This window comes from Oryctolagus cuniculus, chromosome 13 (genome assembly GCF_051225735.1).
Source record: "Oryctolagus cuniculus isolate XC-2025 breed Fujian yellow rabbit chromosome 13, ASM5122573v1, whole genome shotgun sequence".
Classification (NCBI taxonomy): domain Eukaryota; kingdom Metazoa; phylum Chordata; class Mammalia; order Lagomorpha; family Leporidae; genus Oryctolagus; species Oryctolagus cuniculus.
Window position 1 is genome coordinate 27,401,992 of NC_142879.1, and position 23,913 is coordinate 27,425,904.

Here is a 23,913-nt window from a genome sequence, read left to right on the forward strand (position 1 = left end):
AGCAGTAGAAGATGGCCCAAGTCCTTGGGATCCTGCAACGGTGTAGGAGACCTGGAAGAAGTTCCTGGCTCCTGGCTTTGGATTGGTGCAGCTCTGGCCGTTGCAGCCAATTGGGGAGTGAACCAGCAGATGGAAGACCTCTCTCCCTGTCTCTTCTCTCTCTGTGTGTAACTCTGACTTTCAAATAAATAAATAAATAAATCTTTTTTTTTTTTAAAGAAAATATAGGGTAAGATGAGGTCAGTAGAAACTTGCTTACAGAGTAGTTTCAGAGTATCAAGATGATAGTAATGTGTGATGAAACAGTATACAGAATACTTACAAATGTAACTCAGCAACTTTGACAAGGAGAAGGAGGAAAAATGAAACAGGAAAAGAAGGCAACACATACGTCCTCTTTCTCTGCTCTGCCTGGCTACTTTTCCTCTCTCTTTCACAATTCAGTTTCCCCTGAATCAGAAAGCCCTAGGCTTACGTAATCCTCTATTCTGAATTGCATATGCTATTTAGCATTCCACATGTACATCAGTCATGGAACTTATTGAAACATATTTTAACAATTTTTCTTTCTTTTTTTTTTAGGATTTATTTATTTATTTGAAAGAGTTACAGAGAGGCGGGGGGGGGGGAGAGACTTCCATCTGCTGGTTCACTCCCCAAATGGCTGCAAGGACCAGAGCTGGGTCAATACAAAGCCAGGAGCTTCTTCTTGGTCTCCCATGCAGGTGTAGGGGCCCAAGGACTTGGGCCATCTTCTACCGCTTTCCCAGGCCATAGCAGAGAGCTGAATCAGAAGTGGTGCAGCTGGGTCTGGAACCGGTGCCTATGTTGGGATGCGCTGCAGGCTGCAGCTTTATCTGCTACACCACAGCGCCATCCCCTTAGTGGTTTCTCTTTAATTTCCCTACTATATGATAATTGAGAGCAGAGACCATCTTTGTAACTCTAATGCTTAATGAGCTGACGTTTAGCAAGTAGTAGGTGGTATTCAGGTTTAGTGAATAAATGGTGACAGATTTAATCATATGTAGGCTGAGAAGAAGAGGTCAGTGTCGGGAAAAAGATCAAAAGATCAAACATACAGAAAGGTGAGAGGAGCTGTCGCTGTTGGAACAATTTGAGTCTTGCCATAGAGGATGCAACCAACCTTTATATGTAGTGACTAGTCTTAAAAATGAGTAAGACTGTCCATTCAGAATGAAATGTGAGAAGATGGAGGAATTGGGAAGAAGGGCTCTCTCCCTCTTCTTCTGCCTCTAAGATGGGGGTGGGCCAGACGGTGGGGAGGTGACATGAAAGACAGGATTGAGGAGCATGACAGAAGACCCAGAATGAGTATTTTGGATTTGGGGGAATGAGAAAGAATCCTGACCAAGAAAAGGTTAAGGAATTGTGAAGCAATTGACAGCAATCAGCTGAAACTGGGAACACTCTGTATTGGCACTGAGAGCAGAGTTGGTTCTTGTGTCTCCCCTTCCCCGCCCTCGCCAAGTAGACGCAGGCTCCAACTTTCAGAATCTGAGGGGGGTGTTCTGTAAGACTGATAGAAGGCTGGGGCTTGCTGTGTTTTACCAGTGTAGATGAAGGGGCTTCGTCTTAGAAAAGGAGAGTGTGTGTGCTGAGATCTTGATGTGGGTCCTGAAAATGACAGACGGTGAGCACAGCAGGAAAGCACAGGACAGGACAGAGGGGGGCGGGACCAACTCTTAACGGTGTGGCCTGGCTGTTAACAGCGCTCAGAAAATCTAGGAAACAGAGCCAGCGTTCCCAGGCTTCCGCAGCAATCCACCTGGCGGCGAGATTTTGCGGTCCTCGCCCACACATCAGTCCCACCCAAGCCGCAATCGAAGGTAGGGATCTCCCTTTCCCGGGTACCCGGATCCCAGCCTGACCCGGAATCTTCTCTGCCGACCCGGAAACAGAACCGTGCGGCGGAAGCGCCGCCGTGGAGCCACCGCCCCCTCGCCGCCTAGCCTCTGCGTTGGGTATCCGGACCGCTGTGGCGCTGGGTCGCCCTGATGGTCCCGGACTGGCTGCGGCGGCAGAGGCGGCGAGAGGATGACCTCTCCCTGGGAGCGGAGTGCCGACTTGGCTCGTTTCTATACTGTCACCGAGCCCCAGCGACACCCGAGGGGCTACACTGTGTATAAGGTCACCGCCCGGGTGAGTGCTGGTGTCCGCATAGGAAAGCCGGGACTGGTACCTGAGGGTTTTGGGGTGGGGACCGGGGTGTGGGGGTGCCTGACCGTGGTCAGAGCCAAGGCGGGGACTGGGTGCGCCCAGTGGCTGGACACGCATCGGAGGGAAGACTTCAGGATGGCTGGGGAAGTGGCTGCATGAGGGATGCCCGGCTCGCCAGTGGAGGGGTTGCGGTAGAGTCCCCGTTCTGGAGTGGGGCCGTGGTGGTTGGTTTTAAATGGATGACTCAGCCCCTATTCCGTTTAGACTTTCTCTTCTGAATCAGAAATTTGCAGAAGTGGATTTGGTTTGCTCCAGATGAATAATGTAGACTTAATTTATGCACTGTTGGCTTATGTAATACAATGTACTTCTCTTGATCTCTTACTGAGAATCAGGTTTGCTCCGAGGCAGATAGTCTTGGGAAAGATGTCAGTGTTGGCCGCTAACCTTGACCCGCCGGGTCTTTGCCTCAGATGTTCGTGGTTTTCAGTAGGCAGCCTGTGAAGTATGCTGAGGGCCTCTTGTATGAGTTTCCTTGAGGGCACACAATTGTGAGGATCCTTTTATATCAATTAACTGATCCGATTTGTAGTACTTTGTTTATATTCCATTGCTCTTGTCTATTTTTTTAAAAGATGTATTTATTAGAGAGAGAGAGAGAGAGAGAGAGAGAGAGAAATTGATCTTCCATCTGCTGGTTCACTCCCCAGATGCCTGCAGCAGCCAGGGTTGAGCCCAGAATTCCATCTGGGTCTGCCATGTGGCAGGCATTCATTTACTAGGGCTGTCATCTGATGCCTCCTTAGGCACATGAGCAGGAAGCTGGATCCAAAGCGGAGATAGGACTCTATCCCAGGCACTGCCATGTGGGACGTCATTGTCCCAGGATGGCTTAACTTGCTATGCCTCAGTACCTGCCCCATTGTTTTGGGTTTTAGAGTTTGTATCTCCCTTTTAGGAGAGTAAGAATAACACGATTGTCTTTATGTATGTAATGGATGTGTATTTGTGTATGAATATGTATAGTAGTCATTTTATATACATTGCTCAATTTAATCTTCATTTTAATAATGAGGAAACAGATGAAAAGAAGTTTAGTAACTCGTCCAGCTTTACATTGTAAGGCAGTAGCAAATCTGGAGTTTGAAACCATTTCTGCTTAATATATATAAAACGTTAAGAATTGCCTTTATTCTTACCACTTTTTAAAGAAGGGAGGTACAGATACTGTAATAGTACAGTATGCATTCAGGAAATGTGGTAATCATGTGTGGTAGAAAGCTGAGAAAGCAGGGCTTGCGAGAACCTTCAGGTGGACTTAGGTAGGCAGAGTTTTGGGGGTGGCAAGTGGCATGTGGTATATGGAAACGGTACACAGTTTAGACAAATGTGAGAAGGCACGATGAGCAGGTTTGCCTAAAAATAGGAACAATGTTCCCATCCCAGTGTGTTATTTACCTCTTAGTATAACACTTAGCAAAAATTATATTGTGTTAATCTGCTTGCCTGTTAGTGTCTTTTAATAGAGCAGGTCTCTATCATTGGTATTTGTTTCCTAAGGTGGTGCATGGCTCACAGTGCTGAAAAACATTGTTGAGTGTTTTCCTTCCCACACGAGTGGCATATCCAATCAATGTTTAGTTTGAGGCACTAAGTGCAGTGAGGGCCATAGGACTGAATAAAGTATGCATCTTCCTTTGAAGAATGCTCATCATAGAAGAGAATTTGCCATATTTAACAGGCACAGTGTTAGAAAGTGTTAAATTCTGTAAAAGACTACAGAAAAAAACTTTGGGAATTCAGAAGATAGATTGCTTCTGACTCAAGGGATAGGGCCCCTAAAGGCCTGGACGTGGGAATGTGTATGGAGCTTGAATAGTAACCATTAAGTATGATATTTTGTTCTTATTTTTACAAAAGAAAAAGTTAGTTAGATTCAGATCTTATATACAAGAGATCGTTAATTCATGGAAAATTTGTATTTTGAAAGTAAGCATGGATTTCAAAAAATTTTTTTGCATCACAAATGAACTCATTATTTTTCATTTATTTATTTATTTGAAAGAGTTATAGGGACTGGTTTTGTGGCATAGTAGTTTAAGCATCATCCTGTACTGCCAGCATCCCATATGGGCTCTGGTTCAAGTCCTAGTTGCTCCTCTTCCATTCAGCTCTTTACTATAGCATGGGAACACAATAGAAGATGGCCCAAGTGGTAGGGTCTGTGCACCCAAATGGGAGACCTGGAAGAAGCTCCTGGATACTGGCTTCAGATTGGCTCGCTCCAGCTGTTGCAGCCATTTGGGGAGTGAACTAGTGGATGGAAGACCTCTCTCTGTGTCTTTCCCTCTCTCTGTCTGTAACAGTGCCTCTCAGGTAAATAATTCAATCTTTAAAAAAAAGAGAGAGAAATCTATCTGCAGGTTCACTCCCCAGATGGCTGCAATGGGCAGGGCTTGGCCAGTCTGAAGCAGGAGCTTCAGCCTGGTCTCCCACCTGGGTGCAGCAGGGCCCAAGGACTTGGGCCATTCTCTGCTGCTTTCCCAGGCACATTAGCAGGAAGCTGGATAGGAAGTGGAGTAGCCGGGACTCAAACTGGCGCCCATATGGGATGCCAGCACTCCAGAGGGCAGCTTAACCTGCCACACCACATCGCTAGCCTCTGAACTTTTCTTTTTTTAATTTAAAAAATTTATTATTTATTTGAAAGACAGAGTTAGAGAGAGGCAGAGGCAGAGAGAAAGTGAGGTCCTGCATCTGCTGGTTCATTCTGCAGTTGGCTGCAACGGCTGGAGCTGGGAGATTTTTTTGTTTTGTTTTTTTAACAGGCAGAGTGGACAGTGAGAGAGAGGGAGAGAAAGGTCTTCCTTTACTGTTGGTTCACCCTCCAATGGCCGCTGTGGCCGGCGCACCGCGCTGATCCGAAGCCAGGAGCCAGGTGCTTCTCCTGGTCTCCCATGCGGATGCAGGGCCCAAGGACTTGGGCCATCCTCCACTGCACTCCCGGGCCACAGCAGAGAGCTGGCCTGGAAGAGGGCAACCGGGACAGAATCCGGCGCCCTGACCAGGACTAGAACGCGGTGTGCTGGCGCTGCAGGCAGAGGATTAGCCTATTGAGCCGCAGCGCTGGCCCTGGAGCTGGGAGTTTTTTCCAGGTCTCTCATGTGGGCGCAGGGCCCAAGGACTTGGGCCATTTTCTACTGCTTTCCCAGGCCATAGCAGAGAGCTGGATAGGAAGTGGAGCAGCCGCAACTCAAACCAGCGCCCATATGGGATGCCAGCACTGCAGGCGGCAGCTTTACCTGCTGTACCACAGTGCCAGCCCCTGAACTTATCTTTTAATTCACCTTTCTATGAACTTTCATTGAGCTAACTTTTACAATATAAAATAGAGGGTAAAGTAGCACATTGCCCTTAGAATTAACCAAATCCATGTCTTTGCACATGCCGTGTTGCTGAGGTTATTTGAACCTGAAAATTTTTCACAGTGCCTATCTTCTCCCTGTAAATATTTGTATCTTTATTTACTGCTTATGTTATAGATTTTGTTCTTTGGATTTAAGGTTTGAGGGTCAATGTAGAGAGATACTTTAAAAGTAACTGCTTAATATTATAAGACAAGTAAAATGTTTATTATTTTTTGAGACTTAAGAAGAAAAACACCTTTCCTCTGGAGAATAAACCAGGTAAGTTGTCTCCCCGGAGAGAACTTCTCGAGATAAAAGCTAGGAATGTCTTCTGCGTGTTTCCTGCTACCAGTTTAATTCTAGCTTCAAGGAGCAATTTCTGTATTCTTGATTTATGCCAGGTTCTTTCTTTCTTTCTTTCTTTTTTTTTTTTTTTTTTTTTTAGAGGAAAGGTGTATTGTCGGGTGTGGCATCCCTGATGTGCTGGGGGGAGAGGGTGAGAGAGTAAGAGAGCTTAGGAGAGCGTGAGAGGGAGATCGAGAGCACGTGTTCAGGAACAGCTCCTGTTAACCTTTTGCCGGGGAGCCAGGTCACTGGAAGTGCCGTTGTTAAGTTTTGGATGACGGAAGAGCGATTTCATTTTCTTAAGTCTCCCTTGTGCTTTTTTCTTTTTTTCTTTTGGCAGTTCTCTGGAAGCTGGTAGGCTTAGATAACATTGTGTCTAGTCACAGGCATGCTCACAGATTCCCTAGATAAATTGTATGATGCTTCTTAATTTTTATCTTAATTAAGCACCTCTTTTCCAAATTAGAAAATTGTTTTGTAATTTCTTTTGATTCTTTAGTTGAAGGAAACATAAAAAAGTACCATCAGCAGTATTTCTGGTTGTTTCATCATAGTACGTTTAGAAAACTCTGATATTGTGATATAGATTTCTCAACAGCATTGGGTGAATGGCAGTTCTGGTCTATATTCTGTCCATGATGTGGAAAGAAAATATATGATTTTATTCTTTTTTTTAAAGATTTATTTATTTATTTATTTGAAAGAGTTACAGGGAGAGGGAGAGAGAGAGAGAGCATCATCTGCTGTTGACTCCCCAGTTGGCTGGAGCTGGACCAGGCCAAAACCAGGAACCAGGAACTCCATCTGGGTCTCCCACATGGGTGATAGAGGTCCAAATACTTGGCACATTCTCTACTGCCTTCCCAGGCACTTTAGCAGAGAGCTGGATGAGAAGTGGAGTAGCCAGGACTTGAATTGGCATCCGTATGAGACGTTGGTATTGCAGATGGCAGTGGGTTACGCTGCAGAAGGCCACAATGCTGGCTTCAGTATTTCATTCTTAGGACAGTAAGAGATAGTTACCTTCATATGAAACCTGAGGTGTTTTCCTAAGTTCAGGATTTGCCATGGGCAAGAATGGAGATGGATGGACTGTAAAAATTGTGTTAGTGTTTCTTAATTGTATTTGAGTTTTTATAGATGTTGCATAAATAAATAATGACAATAGTAAATGAGCAACATATGATAAAAATAAAAAGTTGATTGACTAGATGCTTTTGAGAAATACTATATATCTTCCATTTACTATTATAGGCTTTGAGGAATTATACTGTAAAAAAGTTTTCTTTCTCAGGTCAGGTCAAAGTAACTTTGAATTGATTATTAAGCTTTTCTTTGCTCTCTTCCTAAAACACTGATTTTAAAGATTAGTGATATTCTGTGCAACATGGTTTGTGAACACTGCTTTAGGATAATTTTCAGGATGACTGGGTGACAGAATTTGCTATAGCAGAAAGTTCTTCCAGTATTTGCTAAGCCAGTAGTACTTAACACTAAATGGAAATTTGTGAGCTTTCAATGAAAGGAATCATTGCTTTAAATTTCAGCTTTCATGGAATTTATTGGCTGAATTTTATGACAAACTATTTAAACTCACCCAGAAAAAATTAAGTGCTAATAATCTGTATTAGAGTGAATTTACAGTATTTTGTGTGAGTTGTTCTTATTGTGATGATTGCTGATAAACTTTTTTTTTTTTTAAAAAAAGATTTATTTATTCATCTGGAAGTTACACAGAGAGAGAGAAAGGTCTTCCATCCACTGGTCCATTCCCCAAAAGGCCACAACAATGGCAGGGCTGGACCATGCTGAAGCCAGGAGCCAGGAGCTTCCTCAGGGTCTCCCACATGGGTGCAAGGGCCCAAGTACTTTGGCCATTTTGCTGCTTTCCTAGGTGCATTAGCAGGGAGCTGGATCAGAAGTGGAGTAGCTGGCGCTTGAACCAGCACTGTGTGGGTTTCTGGCTTTGCAGGTGACTGCTTGATCTGCTGTGCCACCAGTGCCTGCCCTGCTAACAGACTTTTTGTTTTTATTTATTTATTTTTTAATTAATTATTTAATTTTTTTTTGACAGGCAGAGTGGACAGTGAGAGAGAGAGAGAGACAGAGAGAAAGGTCTTCCTTTGCCGTTGGTTCATCCTCCAATGGCCGCCAAGGCCAGCGCGCTGCGGCCGGCGCACCGCGCTGATCCGATGGCAGGAGCCAGGTACTTATCCTGGTCTCCCATGGGGTGCAGGGCCCAAGCACTTGGGCCATCCTCCACTGCACTCCCTGGCCACAGCAGAGAGCTGGCCTGGAAGAGGGGCAACCGGGACAGAATCCGGCGCCCCGACTGGGACTAGAACCCGGTGTGCCGGCGCCGCAAGGCGGAGGATTAGCCTAGTGAGCCACGGCGCCGGCCACTAACAGACTTTTAAACGTTACAAAAACCTGGGCCTTAGGACTCAGTTTTAATCATTTTTAAGATGGTCACAGTCTTCACTCAGATTTTTGATTGTTATTTTTCATCAACTTTTCAATAACTAAAGAGAATCACAGAAAAAGTTATTATTAATGAACACATAGGGTCAACTTACGTTATTCTACTATATTTTTGGTTTCCATTGCAGAGAATATATTATTAAAGTATGTAAATGAGATTATACATGTGGGGTTAATGAATCCCTTATAGTGGCAGTGCCAAGTGGTTGAACTAGGTAATATACTTGGAACGTGAGGATTTTTTTTAAAGGTTTATTTTATTTATTTATTTATTTATTTTTTTGACAGGCAGAGTGGACAGTGAGAGAGAGAGACAGAGAGAAAGGTCTTCCTTTGCCGTTGGTTCATCCTCCAATGGCCGCCGCGGCCGGCACGCTGCGGCCGGCGCACCGCGCTGATCCGATGGCAGGAGCCAGGAGCCAGGTGCTTTTCCTGGTCTCCCATGGGGTGCAGGGCCCAAGCACCCGGGCCATCCTCCACTGCACTCCCTGGCCACAGCAGAGAGCTGGCCTGGAAGAGGGGCAACTGGGACAGAATCCGGCGCCCCGACCGGGACTAGAACCCGGTGTGCCGGCACCGCAAGGCGGAGGATTAGCCTAGTGAGCCGCGGCACCGGTCAATATTTTATTTATTTGAAAGACAGAGTTACAGAGAGAGGTAGAGGAGGAGAGAGAGAGAGAGAGAGAGGTCTTTCATCTGTGGTTCACTCCCCAAATGGCCACAATGGCTGGAGTTGAGCCAATCCAAAGCCAGGATCCAGGAGCCTCCTCTGGATCTCCCACGTGGGTGCAGGGGTCCAGGGACTTGGGCCATTCTCTGCTGCTTTCCTAGGCACATTATCAGGGAGCTGGCCTGGCCCCAAGATTTTTTTTAGAAGGTAGTGATGTAAAAGTCAGACACCATGTGTTCTCCATTGTACTCTAGTCCCTGGCAGCAGAGTAGTTACTAATATTTGTTGAATGAGTAAGGGACAAAATAAGTGAAACTTAATGGTGATAAGGTTTTGTGGAAGTATGTAAACTTAATTATTGCTGAAAATACCATAGATAGAGTCAGTAAAGTTCATTGGAAAGAGCACTAGATCAGGAGTCAGAAAACCCTAGTAGTAATTCCAGATCTGATGGTGAATGAATGCCAAGTGATGTTAGCTGTGTGACTTCTCTGGATCACCTCATTTTCTTATCCATAAAAGGCACCATAAAATGCTTTATGGATGTCATTGTGCAAAATCAAGTTGTTTTTTCCATGCTTAGCATAGTGTCTTGAGCAGCTTATGTTAGCATAGGTGCAGGTTCTTCATAATAAAAAAAGGGCTAAGAAACAGTGTCTAAGACTAATTCTTGAAGTGGTACCAGAGTGCTGGGGGGTAGGAGGAAGTGTTACCTAAAAAAGAGAAGCAGAAACACCAGGGTGGAAAGACAAGCATTGTAAAGGTGCTTTATAGATGTGATTTCACTAAGCTTCGTTTATGCTGTCGGGGAAAAGGGTCATTAATACCTAACAAATAGTTTTTATCTAACTTCCTTCCTTGATTTGGGAAGTAAAAATGATTTTGGGTGGTTAAATAGTTCCTTTTGTAAGCTTAAAATTAAAGATTTTCACTTAGGTAGTTTAAGAATACTTAATCTTTGATTTTCTGTATTTTCTACAATAGCTATGAGTTGCTAATATTCTCATGAAAGCAGTAAAAGTCTAAAATTACTAAACCATGTTCTTATTTATTTATTTTATTTTTTTAAAGATTACTTATTTGAAAGGCAGAGTTAGAGAAAGAGAGATCTTTGATCTGCTGGTTCACTCCTCAAATAGCTGCAATAACCAGGCCTAGGCTGTGCCAAAGCCAGGAGCCAGGAGTTTCTTCCAGGTCTTCCACATGGGTAAAGGGGCCCAAGCACTTGGGCCATCCTCTATTGGTTTCCCAGGCTGTTAGCAGAGAGCTGGATTGGAAGTGGAGCAGTTGAGACTTGAAGTGAAGCCCATTTGGGATGCTGGTGTCACAGGCGGTGACTTAATTTGCTATTCCACAATGCTGGCCCCATTTATTTTATTTTTATCTTTTATTTGAGAGGCAGAGACCCAAAGGGAGAGACAGAGCCTCCATTCTCTGCTTCACTCTCCAAATGCCCCCAACAGCCCCTTGCTGTGGCCAAAGCCAGGAGCCAGCCACTCAATCCAGGTCCAAACCATGTTCTTAACTGCTTCTAGGACACCACTGTGATCTGGACACTGAGGATTGGATGTCACAGGAAGGGCCTAGGGTGAAATACGTCCAAGTCAGCTCTTAGCACATTACTGGTCAGTGAGATATAAAAATAAGTCGGAGGACTATGCCCTCTTCCCTCCTGCACCTGCACACAGTCAGTCCACAACTAGACCATGCGCTCCCTGAAGGCATGGCTCACCATTGTACCTCCAGCACATGGCAGAAGAATGTGAACTCCTGAAATGGCTGAGAAATCATAACTCCATTGGTTATTTCCAATAAAATGATTTTTAAAGTTGTGGCTATTGTTAGGGGTTGTTACTGTATTTTTGCTTATGTGGTACTAAGTGCTTAATTCCTGAGAGTGGCTCACCTGAAGAAAATCCAAAATGTGATACTGCTAATATGTACATTAAACTCAGAAATAATTTCTGTCACAAAATGGTCATTTGTGTGTGTGTTAAGGCAGATTATTTAAAATAGTAAGATACCTTAATGTGTTACAAATTTGGAAACTCAATTTTTCAGAAAAGAACAAATTGTGAAATGTAAGGTATGTCTGGGTAAACTTTACTGTAAGTGATCATATGTTGACTGCTTTTGGTGGGTTACTTATTAGTGGATTAACAGCGGATCCATGACTTTTCTTCTCATTAACACATTTATAAAAACCTAAAGACTCATAGAAGACAAAATTAAGTCATTTAATTATGTGAAATGCCATACAACGGGAAAGATGTGTGTGCTTGTGGGGAATGGGCTGGCTTTTGAAAATAATAGTTAAGGGGCCAGTACTGTGGCTCAGTGGGTTAACGCCCTGGCCTGAAGTGCCGGCATCCCATGTGGGCGCAGGTTCGAGTCCTAGCTGCTCCTCTTCTAATCCAGCTCTCTCATGGCCTGGGAAAGCAGTGGAAGATGGCCCAAGTCCTTGGGCCCCGGCACCCGTGTGGGAGACCTGGAAGAATCTCCTGGCTCCTGGCTTCAGATCGGTGCAGCTCTGGCCCTTGCGGCCAGTTGGGGAGTGAACCAGCGGATGGAAGACCTCTCTCTCTGTCTCTACCTCTCTCTGTAACTCTTTCAAATAAATAAAAATAAAAAAGATGAAAGTAATAGCTGAAATAAACTTGGATAAAATAATATAATGATAGTTACCTGTTTGAGCCTCTTATGTTAAATCTATTGTGTTTAGTATGGTGGCAATTGGCCACATGTAGCTATTTTAATTTAAATTTAAGTGAAATAAAATAAAAAAATTCGGCTCTTCAGTTGAAGTAGCCCTTGGTAGCCTGTGGCGAGTATTGAACAGTGCAGATAGGGAACATTGTTTTTCATTATCATAGAAAGTTTTCTGTTGGACAGTGTCTTCAATCAAATTTATTCTGAAAGTTGATGATTACAGTGAGGAGAAATTGGAACTCTTTGCCTTCTGGAATTCATAAGAAAGTTAACACTCTCTGTTGCCGAGTGGGGGCCGGCGGCAAACTTTTAAATTATATAGATTTCTTGCTGTGTTCTTATTTGATGTTCATAGCAGCCAGGTTTGGTCCATAGTGTTGTCTCCATTTTATAGATGGGATGAAGCCTGCAAGTAGAGGAACCATAATCTGAATGAATTTGTCTGACTTTAAATCATATATATATATTTGCTTTGGATCTCAAGGGTAGTATTGAATTGCTCATCATCTGTAGTTCCAAGTATTTTGTTATCAGTCATTCCTTCCATAGGCAACCACTTTAATGTGTTTGGTGTGTCTCTTTGTTTGCTGCTGCAAAATATTGTAGCATCAAGTTCATTAATTTTACATTCACATAGATGGTATTAATGCATAACCTAATTAAGACTTCCCTACACTACAGTGTCATTTGATGACTTAACCACCCAGCCTTCTTCTTTTTTTAAAAAAATTATTTATTTGAAAGGCAGAGAGACAGAGAGAGAGATCTCCTATCTGCTGGTTCAGTTCCCAAATACCTGCAGCAGCTGGGGCTGGACCAGGCTGGAGCCAGGAGCTGGGAACTCAGTCCAGGTCTCCCGCATGGGTGGCAGGGACCCAAGTTCTTGAGACATTATCTGTTGCTTCCCAGGGTATGTATTTTTAGGAAACTGGAATCAGGACCAAGCTGGCACTTGAACCCATCCACTCTGCTGTGGGAAACAGGTGTCCCAGGAGCTATGCCACCTTCTTTTCAAAAGTTTTATATGGTAGTTTTTTACCTGGTTGTTAGGCTTTTTGGTCTTTATGATTAGGGAGGTCTAAAAGAATCTTCTGTTTCCTCAAGGTGTGTGATAGAAGGATTATTTGTCTTTGAATACTTGCATATACTTTGTTGATGTTACCTTTGCTTGCTTCTTCACCAGTAGATGGTTAGTGATTACTTGTCACAGATATTGTTGTGTCTGAGTATTCCATCAGCTTTTTCTTTAATTGAAATCTTATTGGCCTACTTACAGATTCCCATACAAATGTAGTTGTAAGAAGCAATGTAGAGTTCCCTTGTATATGGTGCCCAAGTGCAGCTGCTCTTTATGCTCTCATTTCTATGTCGCTTGGAAGGGGAGTAGACAGGGCTGTTAGTTAGGGCTTCAGGCATGCTCTTCTGAATGCAGTATATGAGCTTCTAGCTTGTGGACCTGATTTTAGCTGCTTTTTTGCTTAATATCTAGTATGTGTTTCAAATAGTGAAGGTATGATATAGCCAAGTTTTGGGTAAGTAATTCAGAATTGATTTTCTTGGACTTAAATTGAATTTTTATACAAGTACTCTTGAAAATAATTATACAAATTGGAATCTTAACTCTTGGTAGTGATGAAATGCTTCTGTGTATGTTTTGTTTTAGGTTGTTTCACGAAGAAATCCAGAGGATGTCCAGGAGGTAACATTTTATCCATATGGAAATTTAATTTTATATATGTGATAACACATTTAATTAGATGGTTTATTGAGGAAACTGCCTGAATCATGTGTATGTCAGTCTTCGTATGTGTGTGTGAAGACATTCTTCAGCTCACAAAACAGTAGCTGAAGTGTCCTGTTTTCAGACCTGCTAAGTAGATATTTGGTCTTAGTAGGTGTAGATTTATGTAAATAAGATTTGAAGGATTACAGTGCTGCTTAAAAGTGATGATTATTCTGGTAATTAATACTCATAAGATTTCAGTATTAAGGGCCCCTGTTTACCCATTTCAAAAGCATGATGCCTGTTTAATAAAATGAAGTGTCTTACAACTGAAATTACCTTAAAGATTATAATAGTAAAAGTCAAATAGTAAATATTTAATCACAGTAAGTAAAAGTAAAATAGTAAAAGCAGACTCTGTGTACTTCCACTTTTATGTTGAATTGACATGTTGGCATCTTGGAAAACTATGTTAGGTGTAGATATTTCTTTTTAACTTTTTAAGTTAGTCATTCTTTTGCAGGTTCCTTTTCTCATTTTTCCCTTCCCTTTTTCTAAAATGATAGCAATCTGATACGTGTTTTGCATACAACTGTGAAGTCTCTATATATTATTCCTCTGGGCTTGCTTATCTTTAGGAATCCTTACCGAGGACCATGCTTCTTTTAATGCTTCTTGATTGATTTTCATTTTGGTCCCTGCTTATTTGCACTAAGACTAGAAAGACATATTTGTATATTGGGGATTTTCTTTCTTTTTTTCTTTACCTCACTTGTGTTTAAAACAATTGGTATAAATTTACAATCTCGATTTTGCAACAATTTTTTTTCCTCCCCCAATTGAATTTGACTATCTCTAGATGGAATATGTACTTTTTATTTAGCTGCAGGCCCACTGAACAGAACTGACTTGATTCATGCATTTAAGTTGTCTGTTTGACACTGATTGGTTTAGATAACATTTAAACTTTGTGCATTACCATTGCTTGATGAGACTGATCTGATATTTGTTTTTATCCCATGATTAAAAAGCTCAATAAAAGATAGATCTTTAAAAGATTTCCTATTGTTTTCTTCATGATTTTTAAATATCTTGCTTCCCACCCCCCCCCCCCCCCCCAACAATCAGGAAGAATGTAATATTGTTATTTTGGAAAAAGAAGATACATATGCTGGTGAAAATAGTTTGCACCATTGTTTAATTAAAGTACTCTAATTAAGTATCAGTTGATTAGTATGAACTGTTTTTTAGAGTTTTACTAATTATGTTAAACTAATTAACATAATTTATTGAGTCAACACCAAACAACAGGCTATTCTGTTTTTGAAGATTTGCAGCACTGTGAAAATTGAAATCGGTTGTGTCTCCTTTGAAAACGTTGCTTGATTGATGTGTTGTAGTTTGTAGCTTGATGTTCCCCTTTTCCAGGGAGAATCCTGAACCAACCTATCCATGAACATACTCTCTGCCATTTCCTTAATCCTTTTGGGGTGAAACTCTTTTATAATAAGAACTGTTGGTGAACCATTCATCAGAAAACTCTTGTAAGTGTCCTTTAGTTAGACAATTGCATGGTCCTTTGTTAGAGATGATGTTACTTTTAAAGTCTTCTATCTACTTGGCTTCTTAAAATGTAGAATAACCTGGGAATTATAGCAATTTTTTTTTCTTTTTTAGATTCCCCCTTATTTCATTTAAATACCAGAATTCTTTTTTTTTCTTTAAAGATTTATTTATTTATTTGAAAGGCAGAATTACAGAGAGAAAGAGAGAGAGAGAGAGACAGAGAATATCTTTCATCCACTGATTCACTCCCCAAATAATTGCAATGGCTGTAGCTGGGCTGATTTGAAGCCAGGAGCCAGGAGCTTCTTGCAGGTCTTTCACATGGGTGCAGAGGCCTAAGTATTTGGGCTATCCTCTGCTGCTTTCCCAGGTGCATTAGCAGGGAGCTGGATCAGAAGTGGAGCAGCTGGGACTTGAACTGCTCCCTATGGGATGCTGGTACCGCAAGTGGCAGCTTTACCCGCTATGCCATAGCACCAACTCTTAAACACTGGGGTTGAAATGTAGGAGAGAAATTCACCACTTCCCACTTCCTTTTCTTTCACTTTCTTTCTCCATTAACTAATTGATTTAGTTATTGCTTTTAGAATGTAGTCAGGGAGTTTGTGGATTAAAAAGGATTCCATAGCCTAGGCAGCTCATGTTAAGAGCCTCGGGTGGTCACTGATGTCATACATGAGAGTGTTAATTGTTAAATTAACAACAGGGGTCACTGTGCACTAACTCCCTGTGTAGGAGCTCTGTCCCCAATGAATTGTATTATGAGAGTTAACTGTGATACTTGTTCTCAAACAGTTTTGTGTGTGTGCAAATTGTTGAAATCTTTACTTAGTATAGAGTTGGTCTTCTGTGTACAAAGTTAATTGAAAATGAATCTTAATGGAGAATGGGACTAGGAAGGGGAGAGGGAGGAGAAGAGGGGTGGGAGTGTGGGAGGGAGGACGGGTGTGGTGGGAAGAATATATTCCTAAAGTTGTACATATGGAATTTGTATTCCTTAGAAAATTAATTAGTTGTGGCTCATTAGGCTAATTCTCCGCCTGCGGCGCCAGCACCCTGGGTTCTAGTCCTGGTCGGGGCACCAGATTCTGTCTCGATTGCTCTTCTTCCAGTCCAGCACTCTACTGTGGCCCGGGAGTGCAGTGGAGGATGGCCCAGGTGCTTGGGCCCTGCACCCATATGGGAGACCAGGAAGAAGCACCTGGCTCCTGGCTTCGGATCGGCACAGCACGCCGGCCGCAGTGCACAGGCCGTAGTGGGTGACCAACGGAAAAGGGAGACCTTTCTCTGTCTCTCTTCTCTGTCTAACTCTGCCTGTCAAAAAATAAAAAATAAATAAAAAATAAAAAATAGAAAATTAATTAGTTAATTAAAAAAAAGAATGTAGTCAGGCTTCACATAGGCTATTGAGGACTAGTAGATGTACTGTTAATCCAACCAAATACAGGTCCAGTAAAATATGAGGAATTTTGGGTGCTTTTCCTTTATATGTACCTTGGCACATACCATCATATCTCAGTCTTTCTTCCTAAGAATGCTTAAAAAAAACCCCAGAAATACTTATTTGGAGTAAATACATTATCTAGGGTAGCTTTCTTTTTCTTTTAAAATTCCCTGTATAAATTTGTATTTGATAAGAATAACATGGATTAATCTGCAGGGGGACAGCAGTGGCCTCTTTTTCAGCTTTTTCTCTAGAACATAAGCAATCTGTAGAAGGATAAAGAGATAGTGTGGCAGTGCCCTCCATCCCCACCCCTTTAAAGAAAAGTAATCTGGGGCTGGTGCTGGTGCTGTGGCGTAGCAGGTAAAGTTGCCACCTGCAGTGCTGGCATCCCACGTGGGTGCCAGTTTGAGCCCTGGCTGCTCCACTTCTGATCTAGCTCACTGCTTATGTGCCTGGGAAAGCAGTAGAAGATGGCACAAGTTCTTGGGCCCCTGCACCCATGTGGGAGACCCAGAGGAGACTCCTAGCTCCTGGCTTCGAATTGGCCCGGCTGTGTCCATTGTGGCCATTTGGGGAATGAACCAGCAGTTGGAGGACCTCTCTCTCTACCTCCGCCTCTCTGTAACTCTGCCTTTCAAATAAATAAATATTTAAAAAATAAAGAAAAATAACCTATGCCCATCTTTCAATAGGTAGCATATTTCACTGGTGAGATTTGGGAAGGGAACAGGACTATACTGGAACGTCCTATGTCTCTTGTCAGCAGCTTCTAACTTTTAATCCCTTTCATAGTAAAATAGTTTTAGAGATAGGTACACAGAGATATAAAAGGAAAGAAAAAACTCTTGAAGAGAGAGGAGAAAGCTCGTAAGCAAATACAAGTATGGTGGTAATGTTGGTTACAAGAAAAGATGATCCAACAAATTTTTAACTATGAGAGTAGAAGGGACAAATTTTGAATTGGATAATTTTGTAAAATTCAAGGATCAAGAATCTTTGTTATCATTAAGTGTAATTGAAAAGGAAACATATTAGGTAAAAAAAAATTTTCAGGGAATGCTTTAAAGCCAAAATTGAAGCTTTTATTAAATTTGTGGTCTACATATGATTGTCATTGAGTTAATATCTCATTGAAAGATTATCTTCAAAGTGTTTTTAAAGAGTAACATTTATGCAGTTGGCTCACTAAATCGACAAGGAATGGGAAAATATTGGACATTCATTAGAGAAAATAATTTTTCTTGTGTCTTTGGGTACTTTGTGTCACCCAAAAATAATCATCAGTCCTTGGAATTAATTGTACTTTTGTTCACTTTTTCCTTTTGAAGATTTCTGGAAACTTGTAATCTTAAAAAGGGTACGAAGGAAAAGAGGCACTGGATAACACCATTTTGCAGTGCTCTTTGGTATTTTTTGTTCAGTCCAAGTGCTGAGAATAAGGAATATGTGAGTGAATAAATTAGGGCATAGTGAAGAAAAGTAGACCATCCCCGTGGGGGTTCTAATTCTTCCTCTTGCAGACTGCCTTCCAGTTTATATACCCCAGTCTTTTAATCATTACTTAAATGGTTAAATTCTGTCCGTCGCGGTACTCATTCTATTTTTTTTTTTTTTGACAGGCAGAGTGGATAGTGAGAGAGAGAGACAGAGAGAAAGAAGGTCTTTCTTTGCCGTTGGTTCACCCTCCAATGGCCGCCATGGCTGGTGTGCTGCGGCTGGCGCACCGCGCTGATCCGAAGGCAGGAGCCAGGTACTTATCCTGGTCTCCCATGGGGTGCAGGGCCCAAGCACTTGGGCCATCCTTCACTGCCTTCCCTGGCCACAGCAGAGAGCTGGCCTGGAAGAGGGGCAACTGGGACAGAATCCGGCGCCTTGACCGGGACTAGAACCCGGTGTGCCGGCGCTGCTAGGTAGAAGATTTGCCTAGTGAGCTGCGGCGCCGGCCGCAGTACTCATTCTTAAAAAGGATTTTAACTAGATATGAATTTTATCTGTAAACTTAGAATGTCTTTTTTTAAAAAAAATGTATCTATTTATTTGAAATGCAGAGTTACACAGAGAGAGAAGAAGCAGAGTGAGAGAGAGAGAGCGAGAGAGGTCTTCTATCCGCTGGGTCACCCCTCAATTGGCTGCAATGGCCAGAGCTGTGCCGATCTGAAGCCAGGAGCCAGGAGCTTCTTCTGGGTCTCCCACGCAGGTGCAGGGGCCCAAGGACTTGGCCTATCTTCTGCTTTCCTACACCATAGCAGAGAGCTGGATCAGAAGTGGAGCAGCCGGGACTTGAACCGGTGCTCATATGTGATGCTGGCACTGCAGGCGGCAGCTTTTCCTGCTATGCCACAGTGCTGGCCCTGAAAATTTTTTTTAAAAGACTTACTTATTTATTTAAGAACAGTTACAGAGAGCAAGAGAGATCTTCCACCCTCTGGTTCACTCTCCCAATGGCTGCAATAATCAGGGCTGGGCCAGGCCAAAGCCAGGAACCAGGAGCTTCTTCCAGGTCTCCCATGTGGGTGCAGGCTGCGCCATAGCACCAGCCCCTAGAAAGTTTAAAAAAGAAAAATTATCTTAATTTTCATTTGAAAGGCAGAGAGAGAGCTAGAAAGAGGTCTCCTATTTGCTGGTTCACTCCCCAAACGCCCTTAACAACCAGGATTGTGCAGGTTGAAGCTGGGAGCCTTGAACTCAATCTGGGTCTCCCATGTGGGTGGTGGGGTTTATTTCATCCATTATCTGCTGCTTACCAGGGAGTGCTTTGACAGGAAAATAGGAATTAGGAACAGAGGTGGGACTGAACACAGGCACTCCCAATATGGGACGTATCCTATGTGGCATCTTAACCCTGTGCCAAATACCCACCCCTTATCTGCAAATTTGATTATTTCCATAAGGTACTGTCTTTTCAAAAGCTGTCACATCCAATGGCTTTAAACCTTATGTAATGTTCAGTTCATAATGACATTTACCTTATATAACATAAATCCATTACCCATTTTCCCTTGAAAATTTAGTTCTACCATAATATGTTTCAAAAATATGAATGTAACATTGTTTTTCCTCATGATAAAATTATCATACAACTAAATTAGAAACTACAGACAAGCAAAAAATATGATAATTAAAATCACCCAAACCTCACAATCCTGGGCCCTTTTTTACTTTTCAGCTGTTGGCTTGATCTTATTAGTTAGATCTTTTCACCCTTTCACTGGTACTGTTGGTTTTATGCTTTCGCATGTCTCATCCACTTCCATTTTATCATAAAGTCTCTTCTTGTATCCCAGTGGCCCATCTCTTGTCCCAGCCAGACTTCTCAGCACTTTGCAGTTGGTCTCCTCCTCCTTCATTCTGCCTGGTCATCTGGTCTTAGAGGCCCCTGGCATTCCCTTGTTAATTTTTTTTTAACCTCATTACACACATGGGGAAACGTTTCCTGAGTGATTACAGCTGTCTTCTGATTTCTCACAACTCAATAGATCTTGCTCTGTTTTTGCTCTTAAACCCCAAACTCACCTACCTTTTTTTTAAGATTTATCTTACAGCTGGCACCGCGGCTCACTAGGCTAATCCTCCGCCTAGCGGCGCTGGCACACTGGGTTCTAGTCCTGGTTGGGGCGCCGGATTCTGTCCCAGTTGCCCCTCTTCCAGGCCAGCTCTCTGCTGTGGCCAGGGAGTGCAGTGGAGGATGGCCCAAGTGCTTGGGCCCTGCACCCCATGGGAGACCAGGATAAGTACCTGGCTCCTGCCTTCGGATCAGCGTGGTGCGCCGGCCGCAGCATGCTGGCCGCGGCGGCCATTGGAGGGTGAACCAACGGCAAAGAAAGACCTTCTTTCTCTCTGTCTCTCTCTCTCACTATCCACTCTGCCTGTCAAAAAAAAAAAAAAAAAAAAGATTTATCTTACTTATTTTAAAGACAGAGTTACAGAGAGAGGTAGAGCCAGAGAGAGAGAGAGGTTTTCCATTCCTCTGGTTCACTACCCAAATGACCGCAACGGCCAGAGCTGAGCTGATCCGAAACCAGGAACAACTTCTGGGTCTCCCATGTGGGTGTGGGGGCCTAAGGACTTAGGCTGTCCTCTACTGCCTTCCCAGGCCACAGCAGAGAGCTGGATCAGAAGTGGAGCAGCCAGGACTTGAACTGGTGCCCATATAGGATGCCGGCACTGCAGGCTGGGATTTAACCCATTGTGCCATAGCACCATCCCCAAACCCGCCTATCTTATTGAACACATTCAATGAGATGCCTCACAAACACCTAAATTGAATATGTTTAAGACTGATTTTTTTTTAAGATTTATTTTATTTACTTGAAAGGTAGAGTTACAGAGAGGGAGATACACGAACACACACACAAACACAGAGAGAGAGACAGAGAGAAAGCAAGAGAGAGAGGGATATCTTCCATCTGCTTGTTTATTCCCCAAATGGCTGCAACAGCTAGGGCTGGGCCAAGCTGAAGCCTGGAGCCTGGAACTCCATCCAGGTCTTCCATGTGGGTTTCAGGGATCCAAGCATTTGGACCATCCTGTGCTGCTTTCTCAGGTGCATCAACAAGGAGCTGGATCAGAAGTGGAAGAGCCAGGGACCAGCCCTAATGTGGGATCCTGGTGGTAGCTTAATTTGGGGTATCACCATGCTAGCCCCTAAATTGAACATCTTTCTTGCTTCAAAGCTGCTGTTTTCTTTTCTGTTCTTCGTCCCAGAGAATGGCAGCTTCACTTACCCAGTGGCAAAAGTCAAAATTCTAGTAAAATATATGAGGTATATTTCTCTCCTTTGAGTAACTTTGTCCCCATTCTCCACTCTCCCATTGTTTTGTCTGGCTGATGACCTTTTCCCTCTGGACTCTCAGCTGAGATAATACTTTCTGTAAAGTCTTCTCAGGTACCCAAGGCTGGTTTAGACTCTTCTAGAACACTGTTGGGCTGCTCCTCAGTATTTATCAAGCCATCTATCATGCATCTCTTACTTTGGTTAATTCTTCCAAACTAGAGTATGAGCCTTTGAAGGGAAGGACTGTGGTTCTCATCTGCTGCAGCATTGGTGCCACCACAATGCTTAGCACAAAGTAAGGCCGAAAAAATACTTGTTTTGGAGATTGTTTTTCTGGTTGAATAAATGAATAATGAAAGGGAAGCATGAGGAAGAAGCAATTCGTTTAAATTAATTCGTATTATGGTCTGCCTAGCCTCCTCAGTCTATAACTGTACTAGACAAAAAGCCCTACTCATCAAGGTAGAATTTTTGGTACCATGACAGAGTTTGACAAAGGATTTCGATATATACAGAGAACAGGTTTTTTGGTAAGATTCCTTAAGCAACCTTTGTGGCCTATTATTTGCTCAGTAAACTATGTTGTATATAAACAAACTTAGAGTTTGTTAAAGGTGAGATGATTGGATTATGTGGAAGCTAAGGTCCCAGTATACCAAGAAATGAAATTTAGAACTCAGTTTTACCTTATTTTGTGGAGAATGAGGGACTGGCTCAGTGATAGCAAGGTCATATGTCAAGTTCTTTTTCTTTACTGTTTTCCAGTTTAATATGAGTAAATTTGAACAGTAATTCGTGAATTATTAGTGTTATCTAGATATTATCATTTTGTGTTTTGCAGTGTACTAGTTTCAATGATCTGATCAGTAATCACCTTGTCCTCAGAATTCATATTACAGGTTTAAATTGAGTTTTATAAAAGAAAGGTCTATGAAATACAATAGTTCATGTTAATTATTTACTACATAGTCATTTCTTCTTCAGTATTACTTAAGTTATCTTTTTAGGCAAATGCTGAGTGTGTCCTTTGTGTTTAAAAATTTGCTAAATTAGTAATTTTGTGTTCTTAAGCATGCTCTGTTGAGAATGAATACATGTTTTTCACATTGAGCTCATTTCCAGACAAATAGCAATTAGGTTTTGAAGAGATCAAGTTACTGAATACTTGTCTAGTATGAATAAAACTGTATTTGTTAAATTTAAAAACCCAAACAGAATTACTACATTTTTAAGGCAAATTTTATGAATTAATTCCAGACAGTTATCTATATTGGTTAGAATATCTGTTTGCCTTTGACAGTTTTGAATGCTTTAATGAAAAGATTATTTGATGTTCAGAATGGTTTTGCTATAAGATACACGCTTAATATTTTTTCTCTTTTTAGATAATTGTATGGAAGAGATACAGTGATTTTAAGAAACTGCATAAAGAGCTGTGGCAAATTCATAAAAACCTATTTCGACATTCAGAGTTGTTTCCTCCTTTTGCAAAAGGAATAGTGTTTGGTAAGTGCTATTTTGAAATTGCAATTTAATAAAGGTGATGATTAGCTAATTGTGTGAGTCTACTCAACTCTCGCCCAACTCCATACACTGCGAAGTCAGTGACCCTTTTACTTAAGATGGTTTATATTGTTTAGCAAACACTTGCAGTTGTTTCTTTATGATCTTAATATAGCTATTGACTAAGTCTGAACTGTTAGATTCCTGATGTTTCTGAGACTGATCAAATAAAAAACATCTGTATTTGATAAGATTTAATTATGTATTTGATATAGAAAAGGTAAGTGGAAAATATAGGAAAAAAACACAAAAATGATCACAACAATTTAAAAACACTCAAGGATAAACACAGTTATATGGTTCATAGTTTGGATTATGTTCTACCAATGTGGTTTGTGTGAGAGGTCTTCAAAAAGTTCATGAAAAGTACATTTAATGATGGCACTATGTATAGATTTCAAAATACTTTTGAGCCAAAAAAAGCATTTATTAAAAAAATACTTTCATTTATTTGAAAGACAGAGAGAGAAAGGGAGAGCAAAAGACAGAGATCTTCCATCTGCTGGTTCATTCTGCCTGCCTGCACTAGCTAGGGCTGGGCGAGGCTAAAGCCAGGACCCCAGAATCAATTCTGGTCTCCAACAAGGAAGGCATGGACCGCAAGCTCCTTTGAGCCACCATCTGCTGCCTCCCAGGATGTGCACTAGCAGGAAGCTGGGCTTGGAAGCACAGCTAGAATTTGAACCCAGGCACTCTGATGGGGGACACTTGCAGTGGATATTGGAGACTCTGACCTAGAGCACCTGCAAAGCCATTTTTGGACTTGTGACCCTCAAGGACTGTGTGAGATAGTCAATGTTCCTTGTAGGCTACTCTCTGGTTTGAGAGTAACTTTTTACATAATAACTGGCTAATAGATTTGGTTACCTAGAAGTGGGTGCTCTCACGAAAAGATTGAAAATGGGGAGAGAGCTTTTGGAATGAGCATGGGCCTTGAGATGATTGGTAGTGAGTGCCTGAATACTCAAAGAAGTGATTAATAGACCCCTTGTGGGCCATAGTGAGCATTTGCAAGGAAGTTGGGTAAATGCAGGCGTACACCTTCCG

At 42.1% G+C, this 23,913-nt stretch overlaps 1 protein-coding gene across 5 annotated transcripts in view; it reads left to right on the forward strand.

Moving 5' to 3' along the window:
* Window positions 1-1,906: 1,906 nt before the first annotated feature.
* RPS6KC1 (ribosomal protein S6 kinase C1) overlaps window positions 1,907-23,913 on the forward strand; it is a 186,261-nt gene continuing 164,254 nt past the window's right edge. For 3 of the 5 annotated variants that reach the window (XM_002717514.6, XM_089312180.1, XM_017347788.4), the window contains exons 1-3: window positions 1,907-2,163; window positions 13,457-13,492; window positions 22,689-22,809. In XM_002717514.6, the coding sequence (XP_002717560.1) occupies window positions 2,059-2,163; window positions 13,457-13,492; window positions 22,689-22,809 (262 nt within the window). In that variant the 5' untranslated portion in view covers window positions 1,907-2,058. Of the gene's footprint in view, window positions 2,164-13,456; window positions 13,493-14,944; window positions 15,061-22,688; window positions 22,810-23,913 lie in introns of those variants that run through there. The other 2 variants (XM_070055300.2, XM_070055299.2) reach the window with 2 other exon arrangements.